Raw genomic sequence first — 10,154 nt, forward strand, 5'->3', positions numbered from 1 at the left:
AAAACCTCCAAAAAGACTATTTTCGTCAATTCCACTCAAACCCAATTCAGTTACATATCAATACAGCCTTTGCCCTTCTTCAAGATAAGCTCATCGGACTTTTGACTCTCTCCTTGTTCTTCAAAGCTCCGACGACCACTCGCCCGAAAATCTGACCCACCTCACCGGAAAATCTGACCCACATCATCGGAAAATGATTTTCTTTCCAAATCTTTGAAAAAACCAAGATGGGTCGAGAGAAAATCAACAAACAATCAAAGCAAAAAGACAAGAACCGGCCGGAGTCATCCGCCGGAGAACCCAATCTCCAGCGAGCCATAGAACTCGTAACCTCTCTAATCTCTCTCTCTCACTCAATTAAAGTCTTTGCAGTGAAATGGCAATCGATTCGCAACAAGCTTGAAGACCTCCTCTCCTGCCTCACCGCCGTCGGAAACTGCGATTCCGGCGAAAACCCATCTCTCTCCGGCAAATTTCCGGCGATACTAGACACAATCAACGAGTGCTCTGACCTTGCAAAACGATGCGTCGAAATTTCCTACAGTGGGAAGCTCTTAATGCAAAGCGATTTGGATATAATCTGTGCGAAATTCGATACCCATATCAAGAATCTCTCAGAAATCTACACTTCCGGATTGATCAGAGACAGCTATGCCATTGTTGTTTCGAGGCCGAGCGTCGGAGCTTCTCGTGAAGACATGAAATTCTATCTGAATGACTTGTTGTCGAGGCTAAAGATCGGTGGCAGAGAATTGAAGAAACAAGCTTTGATTGCCTTCAATGAAGTCATTCATGAGGATGACAAGTATATAAAGGTTGCTGTTGAGACTGGAAGTTTTTTTGGGTTCTTGGTGAACTTTCTTGATTCTCAAGAAACTGAGCTTCAAGAAGAGGCTGCCAAGGCGGTGTCACTGATTGCTGGGTTTGATTCATGTAAGAGTCTTTTAGTCAGTGCCGGTGCTCTCGCGCCGTTGATTAGAGTTTTGGAGAGTGGAAGTGAAATGGGTAAACAAAGGTCTGCAAGGTGTTTGATGAAATTAACCAAGAATTCGGACAATGCTTGGTCTGTATCAGCTCATGGTGGAGTCACTGCTCTGTTGAAGATATGTACTAATGGTGATTGTGGTGGTGAATTGGTTGGTTTGGCTTGTGGGGTTTTGAAAAATCTTGTTGGGGTTCAAGAAATCAAGAGATTCATGGTTGAAGAAGGGGCGATTTCAGCTTTTATTAAGCTTTTGAGGTCTAAAGATGAAGTTTCACAGATAAATTCTATTGAATTTCTTCAAACGATGGCTTTTGGGGATGAAACAATCAGGCAAATAATTGTTAGAGAAGGTGGGATTCGCGTGCTCGTTCGTGTTTTGGATCCCAAATCATCTTTTTCATCGAAAGCTCGAGAGATGGCCTTAAGGGCAATTGTGAATTTGTGTTTCTCATCAATGAGTACTGTGAATATTTTGATGAATTTTGGTTTTATGGATCATATACTCTATTTTCTTCGCAATGGTGAGGTTTCGATTCAAGAATTGGCGTTGAAGGCGGTTTCTATGTTATCTGGGATGTCAGAGGTGGCCAAGAAAGCAATGGGTGATTCTGGGTTCATGCCAGAACTTGTTAAATTGCTCAGCGCAAAATCATTTGAAATTCGCGAAATGGCTGCTGAGGCACTCTCTAGCATGGTTTTAGTCTCCAGAAATCGAAAACGCTTTGTGCAGAATGATCAAAATGTCAGTTCACTTATGCAATTGCTTGATCCAGAAGAGGGAAATTCAAGTACAAGAAAGGTATTGCTATCTATATTAATGTCACTTTCAAGTAGCAACAGTGCAAGAAAAAAAATTGTACATTCTGGGTATTTGAAGAACATAGAAAAACTTGCAGAGGCTGAGGTCCCTGATGCCAAAAAGATTGTCAGGAAGTTGTCATCTAATAGACTCAGCAATATGTTGAGAGGACTCTGGCATTCTTGAATGCAATTCTATTTTTTTTTTGGTTCTTGTATATCTACAAAAGTGTTTTCTATGTTCTTAAAACTTGTTCATAAGTCTCAAATATGTTACTTTTTCTTTGCAAGAGAGTTCAGAACACCTATATATGTTTTAGCCTGTGACCATTAATGTAGATCCCAATAAAATCGTCTATTGGTACAAGGGTTTTTGATAATGATATACTATGTTTTATCAGTATCACCATACTGTTGATTACTCGCATGCTTTGGGATTGGGTCTTGACTGCTCATTTTTTTGCATTCTGCCATGAATATGTTCTCTCTTCGTCGGTGGATCTGAACTTCACTCATAGCAATGTTTTGAAATATAATGTAAATGAATTTTTTTGGAAATTAGATGCATAATGAAGATAATTTCTATGTTGGTGTTAGAGGCTGCACATGGAAAGGGCCTGATCTACAGAAGGACATGCATGTGACAAGTAGCCATCAATATTTTTGTCTAGCTTGATTGTTTAATGAAGAAGATAGTGATAGATGATGAAATCATACCTGTATTTTTGTTCTACCTTCATTGTATTTTTGTCTATCCAGCCACACAAATTGTTGGCATAAAAGTATGGTTTGGGTGTTCTGAATGAACATATCTACTTGTATTGTGTTTGTCTTTTTTTCCTGTTGTGGACAAAGGATTTTGGCACTTGAACTGTCAAATTATGACATTGCTTATAGCATGTTGTATCCATGAGGAGGAGGAGGAGTTGGTTATTCTAAACCGGTGGTTTCCACCAAACCGTGATAGGTAATATTTTAAAAATTGGACTCGATTAGACGGTTGAATCAGTTGACCTGTAAATCGATTTATATCTCTACAAATATTTAGCCAAATTGTTTTTTATTTTCATTTTTAGACAACGGAGTTTAGTTCATTTTGGATTGTTAAATTATGAGTTTCCTTGTAGAGCATGTTGCATGTGTGAGAAAGATGAGGGGATTGGTTCTCTTGAATTTCTTACTCCCACCATATTTTAAAAATTGATCACTGGATTAACCAATTGAATTAGTTAGAAGATGAATTGATTTATAATATGATTTAGATGAACTCTATGAACATCTACTTAAATTACGTTGTCTTACTTTCGATAAAAATAAGAAGGGTTAAGTCTATTGAACCTCTAGGCCTAGGTCCCACCTAACTGTGGTTGGGAAAGTCAACCAAGTCCTTTTTGCTGAAGGACTTTTAATGATAAAGGGAGGACTTGGGTCCATGGATTTCCCATCTTGACAGGATGTTGGGGCTGTGAGTGAGACATAGGAACCCCATTTGTTGCCAGACTTTTTCTTGGAGCCAACTTACAAAAGGCAAAATGGTGGTGTGTTTTTTGCAGGTTAAAGTTGTTGTGGCATAATGCTTGAGGGTTGAAATGACCATCTTAGATTAGTATAGCAAATTAAATTATTTGAGTTTAACTAATGTTTCATTCATTAAAATTTCATTTAAAATGAACTTATCATGTAAGTTAATTTTTGATAAGCTCACATACACTATATACAATTGTATAAAAATCAAAGTTAATTAAGCTTAGCTTATAAAAACCAGTGAATATTCAAACTAACCTTAAAATATAGCTATGACTAACCTTTTTGCACCATAAATTTTGAAGAAGAGGCTTGAATATTTCATGTGTTGTCACAGGTTTTGGGAGCATGAATTTATTATGATGGCTCCTTTTTGGATAAATTATATCTTTTACCATTAGAATTTGACTCAAATTTTATTTTGGTCTCTATTATTTAACTTGAATAATATTAGCTATAAATTTTAGTCTAATTTTAATTTGATTATTCCATTTAAATTACCATCAATTTTTTATTTGAATACTCATCCAGCAAGTGATGAATGTTAAAAAATCATAAATTTTAATGTGTAATATATGATAATTGTAATTTACTCAAAAAGGAGCCATGGTCATAAATTCATGCTCCCAAAACTTGTGACCAACCCAAAAACATTCAAAGCCTCTTCTTCAAAATTCATGATGGGATTTTATTTACATTCAAAAAAATTATTAAGTATTTTTAATTTTTAATATGTTATTATTATGGGGAATTTGGTGATAGTCCCCTCACCATCTAATTTATCTTTCAAAAGGACAAGAATTATATAAGTACTTTCAAAACCCCCTAATATTTTAAAACTTGTTTCTTTTACTATATTACCCTCATATCTATCAACTCTCCTATTAAGCCATCTTCACTCTATATTTCAGAGTAAAATTTTACTCTGTATGAAAGTAAAATTTTACTCTGTATAAAAGTAAAATTTTACATTCTAAAACTAAAAGTAAAATTTTACTCTGTATGAAAGTAAAATTTTATTCTGTATAAAAGTAAAATTTTACTCTGAATAAGAGTAAAATGTTACACTCTGAAACTAAAAGTAAAATTTTACTTTGTATAAAAGTAAAATTTTACTCTGAAAAATGAGTAAAATGTTAGACTCTACACAAAAGTAAAATTTTACTCTGTATAAAAGTAAAATTTTACTCTGGTTCTGTCAAATGAAAAAAACAGAGCAATTGAACCATAGTAAAATTTTACTCTGATTCTATCAAAAGAAATTAGATAAAAAACAACAAAAATAAATCAAAAACAAACAAACAAACAAAAACAAAACAAATTAATCAACAAATCAACATATCTAATTGAGAAAAAAAAACTTCAAAAAAAAAAACAAACAAACAAAAACAAAACAAATTAATCAACAAATCCACATATCTAATTGAAACGAAAAATTTCTAAAACTCGATCAACAATCACACATCTCAATGAAAAAGAATACATGTGTTCAACAACACTCATACACACAAATATATATATATATATATATACATATATTCTACTGTTCCTCATCCACATCCTTCCCAACCTCCTATTCAACTTCTTTCATTCTCGAAGCTTCAGCCTTCGCATTCAACATCGCCAGCATCTCATCAACAACCTCATCATGTTTCTTCTCCGTTTCCAATTGAGCCATCTCCACCGCACTCCAAATCTCCATCTGCTCCGAAACCCTGGCTTTCGAATCTCCAACAACATCCTCATTCAATTTCAACATACTCAAAGCTATATCGTTGCTGATTATGAAGATGAAGAGAGGACCTTCTGCTGATGCTTGGAAGACGCGACTATGGCGGCGGCTTGTCGACGACCTTCTGCTGAAGCTTGAAAGATGCAACTATGGTGATTATGATACAGTTGATAACGAAGCTGATTATATATGCAGAAGTTGAGGGTATAATAGTCCTATAAAATATTTAAATAATAAATTTTGTCCTTTATGCAAGACTTTATAATTATGAGGGGGCTTAGAAAGTATAATTTTTTTCTTAGTCCTTTTAACAATGAAAGGAAGGTAAAAGGGGTTTATAGCTAAATTTCCCTATTATTAATCTAATTATTAGATCTTTTAATTTTTGTCAAAAAAATGATATAAAAAAATAATTGATGGTGCTTTACAAAAACTGTGAAACCTCTTTATATGAATACTTACCTCATTTTTGATGGGTAACTTCAAAAAGTTATTTTGATTATTACTCTCATCCATTATTTGATTTTGTTCAAACTCTCTTCTAGAATTTAGGGTTCAAAATGATAAAAAACAATTAGTGTGTTTGGTTTCAGTTTTCTGAATTCAATTTTTTGAATATTGAGTCTTTTATTTTTGTTTTTAGTGAATATTTTTTTAATTTTAAACATTTTTCTTTACTTTTTTAGATGCACCTTACTCAGATGTATCTAAAAACTAAAATATTTGTGAAAAAATATTTTAAAAAATAATAAATACATAAAAATATGAAAAATATACTGAATTTTCAATTCTTTTGTATTTTTGGTATTTAGTGAATTTTTAAAATATTTTTTTCACAAAAATTATACTTTTTAAATATATTTATGTTAGGTGTGTCTAAAAATTAAAAAAATTGCTTAAAATATTAAAAAAATTTAGTAAAAACAAAAAAATACAGAAAACAATAAAGTAAATTTTTTTGAAAAGTGAATTCTAAAAATTGGAAACAAACATTCTGAATGATATTGATGATGATGGTGAGTTTTGGTAGGATGGATTGGAATTTTGGAAGAAGAAGAAGAAGAAGAAGAAGAAGAAATACCTTTAATCTCTTCGAAAAGCAGATACAGATATTTGAATAAGAATAACTAATTAAGGTGTATCATGAGAAAAAAATAATTTCTTTAGGGTTTAAGATGTGTATCATTATTAATAAATTTATATTAAGATATAATAAGAATTAAAATTTAAAAATTTAAGCAAAGCATACTAAGATATGTTTTGGGTTTAAATAGAATCCCCCAAGCCCACACACCACCAATACCAACACAACCTGATGGGCTTGTTATGCTTTCTACATTCATTTGCTTTCCCTTTGGGGCCAAATTTTTTGGGTCATTTATTTTTATTTGGGTTGCAACGTGGGCTAATGGTTTGGATCTTTCTTTTCTCCTTTTAGATAATTTGGGGAGATTTTATTCTCTTGAAGCTGCTCGAGTCTTTTCTTTTCCTGTCTTAAAATAAAAAAAATGATCCTATGAATACTGTATAGATTTCAGTTTTATGATATTTTTCTTAATTAATTCGTCATAGATTGTGAACAAACAATGATGTTGATGATGATGGTAATTTTTGGGTGGGGTGGATTAGAATTTTGGAGTTAGAAAAAAGATGAAGAAAAAATAATGAAAACTTGGGAAAGAAAAGGAAGAGTGTTGAATATAACAAATACGTATAAGTGGGTTTGAGTGTACTATGAGGAAAAAAAAAATATTTTAGGACTTAATGTATACTATTCTTATTAGTAAATTTATATTATGGTATAATAGGAACAAAAATTCCAAAATTTTAATTAAATATACTAAATTTTTTTAGATGCAAATAAAACCACCCCATAATTTGAATTTCCATTCTCTAAACATCCATTGTATTAGGCCAATTTAAGCAAACCGTTCATCAGTCACCCCACAAACCCTACTAGCATACAACATTATTAGTTAGGCCTGCCTAATTTTAGCTATAATTTGTCAACTTTTTCCCTTTCTTTCCAACCAAACATCCAGACATACCGTTTGCATCAACTTTGCATGAATAGTAACAGTAGAGATTAAAATCATGTTTGTTTGGATGATCTGTATAAGAGGAGCTAATTTAAACCCACTAAATTAATTAGGCCTAGTAATCCAAGGTTGGTGGGCCCGAATTTATCGCAAGTCCAAGATTGGTGGGTCCAGATTTATCGCCATCAAATGGGTTGAATCGCTCTAAGTCTCGAAAGGGTTCGGATCCACAAACTTAGAGACTTACTCAGGCCCGGACTTGAAAGGGTATTGAGCAAGCTTAGAGATCCGAGGCACTCGGACTCGAAAGGGTTCGGATCCACGAACCTAGAGATTCGAAGCACTTGCCTTCGAACGGATTCAGACGCAATCTAAAAGTCGCTCCGTTAATGAGTCCCAGAACACTTGCGGGCTCGGAGCTTTCCGGGATCTACGCACCAGAACCATGGGCGTAATGGAGTTCGAACAAAGGACTCGATCCCGAGGACGGTGAGTAGAGATAAATTCACTATTCGGTTAAACTAGCCTATACTCGAGTCGAGGTGGCACGATCTAGGGGTTCTTGAGACTCGGCAATATTTGCGGCAGGGCGTTCTCTTGAACTACCCATGACCCTTATGCAGCAGGACGTCCTCTGGGACTATCCTTGACCCTTTGGGATTATTGGGGATCATTGGTTAGGTGTGGCTAAGAAGAATGGTTCGCCGAGAGGTTGATCTCCTCTTCGGAATTTTTCTCATCCTCGGAGAGGTCACCTCCTCGGACAAGGTGGTTAGAGAGAATATTCCCCATGTGCCTTGCACTGTACATCATGAGGTGCCTATAAATAGCATCCACCAATAGCTTTACAAGGGATGAATTTTGGAGAGATAACTCTTGGAAAAGAACTAATTTCCCTTCTCCATTATCAACCTTGAGAGTGAAAGTGGGAGATCCATGGGAGAGCCTTACCATTATTCTCTTTCTAGCTACTTTGCCTTCTTCTTCACCCAATCTCTTATCTCCATCATCTCATTTCTTTTGTGTTCTTAGTTGAGACTATTGAAAAATCTAAGCCTCTCATCATATCTAGAAAATTTGAATTTTCTCTTCGAAGATCTTCGAATTTCCAACGACGTTCTTGAACCCTCTCATACAATCTGAATAAGAGGAAATTGTAACTTATTAGATTGTTAATTCTATGATACATATATAGTCCCTAAATTATTTAGTTGGAAAAGGATGTTCATCCCATGTTTATTTAGTCATGGGATTAGATGTAAGAAAAAGACTATTTAAATTTTTTTTTTTTTGGAACAGAAAAAACAATTCTCTTGAATCTTATATATTTGTCTAGGATATTATGAAGATGGATAAACTCTTAAAAGACTATTTTATCCTTTTGAATTGTTTACTAAATAATAGGAATATTAAATTTAAGTTATAAATTATATTTTATTTTTTGGCTAGAAATTTTAAAAAATTAAATAAATAAAACATTAATGAAAATTAAATAAATTTACCTTAATTTCTGGTTGAAACTTTTAAATTTTATTTAATTTTACTAAATACAATAATCCGGAGGGTAAAAAATGTTATTTTATCCTCTAATCCGGAGGAGAAATTATCTCACCATTTTGTATCCCACGCCCCCTATGGAATACAATAATACCACAAATAAGGGATTGATAGTGCGGTTGGACTATTAATCCACTATTAATCCAGTTTACATTTTTTGAACTAAACATCAGACTATTACATAGAATGGATATAGAATCCTATCTTACCCCCTAATTCCCCTAAACAAACACCGCATAAGAACTCAGGCATAAAACAATATCAAGAAAAATATTTTGGGGAATAGATTCATTTTAAGTATAGTCTCCATTGTACAAAAATTAAATTTGGACAACATTAATTTTTTTGATATTTTTTGTGTCTGAATTATTAATCCCTAACGCTACTGCACATGAATGTGTGAAAATTACAATTGGAAAACAAAAGACCAACTTTAAAAAAACTTTTTTTGATGAAAAATATTATGGATTTTAAATAATCTTTTACATTTTTTACCAAACTTCTCTGAGACTTACACAAACTCAAATGTATGTGGGTCTCACACCCATGTAAAAAATTTGATAAAAAAATTTAATAAATTATTTAAAATTCATAGCATCACTTTTTTTTTTTGAATTTTTTTTGGGTACCTTGATTAGAATGACCGAGCAAGTGAGAGAGGGAAGGATGGCTGTCAGCAGTCCCATATAATTGGGAAAAAAAAATTAAAAATAATTTGTTGGTTTTTTGATAGTTTTTTTTGGAAGAACTTGATAAAAAGCTAAAAAATTGATTTTTTATTAAGTTTCCAAATTGTTCCTAAGTAATTGTTAAACATGTCTTTATTATAAAACAAAATAAAAATAAAATTAAATATTAGACCAAATAATATAAATTCATGGATATGAACTTTTCACTAACTGGGTATTTTGGTTGTACACCTTTGATTCATGTATTTTTATAAGAGGTTGAGTTTTTCTCAAATTTAAAATTTAAATTGAAATTTAAATTTGAGAGACTCTTGAAACCTATTAGGGGTCTTATTTCGATAATTTAAATTATTTATTTTGTATATTATTTATGAAATAAATTAAGTTGATTCGATAATCATAACATTTTCATTTTGTTATGTTTATATAAAAAAAAATGGATACTTTATTTTAAAATTTATAAGAAATATATTTGTTGTCTATTTTCTTAAGAATGTTAGCGGATCGGTTTGGGTTAGATGACCTTCCATCCGTCATCTTAATGAACTTAGGCAATTTTAAAAAAATACATCTACATCTGTCCACTCATATTATTAAAACTGTCCATTTTGCAACGAATTAATTTGAATCATTTGATTTTGATGAATTAGATGAATACCCTTAAGTGGTGTTTGTTTTGAAGGATTGAGTCATGGGATTGGACTAATAGTCCATCTAGACTAATAGTCCGTTGTTGGTTCAAAATTTTTATTCCGAATTAATAGTCCCTCTGTACTATTAGTCCTAGATGTGTTGGACTATTGTGTCCCATGGGAGGGGTGGGACACACA

At 32.8% G+C, this 10,154-nt stretch overlaps 1 protein-coding gene across 1 annotated transcript; it reads left to right on the forward strand.

Moving 5' to 3' along the window:
- Positions 1–227: 227 nt before the first annotated feature.
- On the forward strand, positions 228–1,970 carry LOC114312010 (uncharacterized). The gene has a single exon (XM_028258166.2). The coding sequence runs from the start codon at positions 228–230 to the stop codon at positions 1,968–1,970; it is 1,743 nt and encodes a 580-aa protein (XP_028113967.2).
- Positions 1,971–10,154: the final 8,184 nt, after the last annotated feature.

The sequence above is a fragment of the Camellia sinensis genome, chromosome 9 (genome assembly GCF_055761805.1).
Source record: "Camellia sinensis isolate YWXY chromosome 9, ASM5576180v1, whole genome shotgun sequence".
Lineage (NCBI taxonomy): Eukaryota > Viridiplantae > Streptophyta > Magnoliopsida > Ericales > Theaceae > Camellia > Camellia sinensis.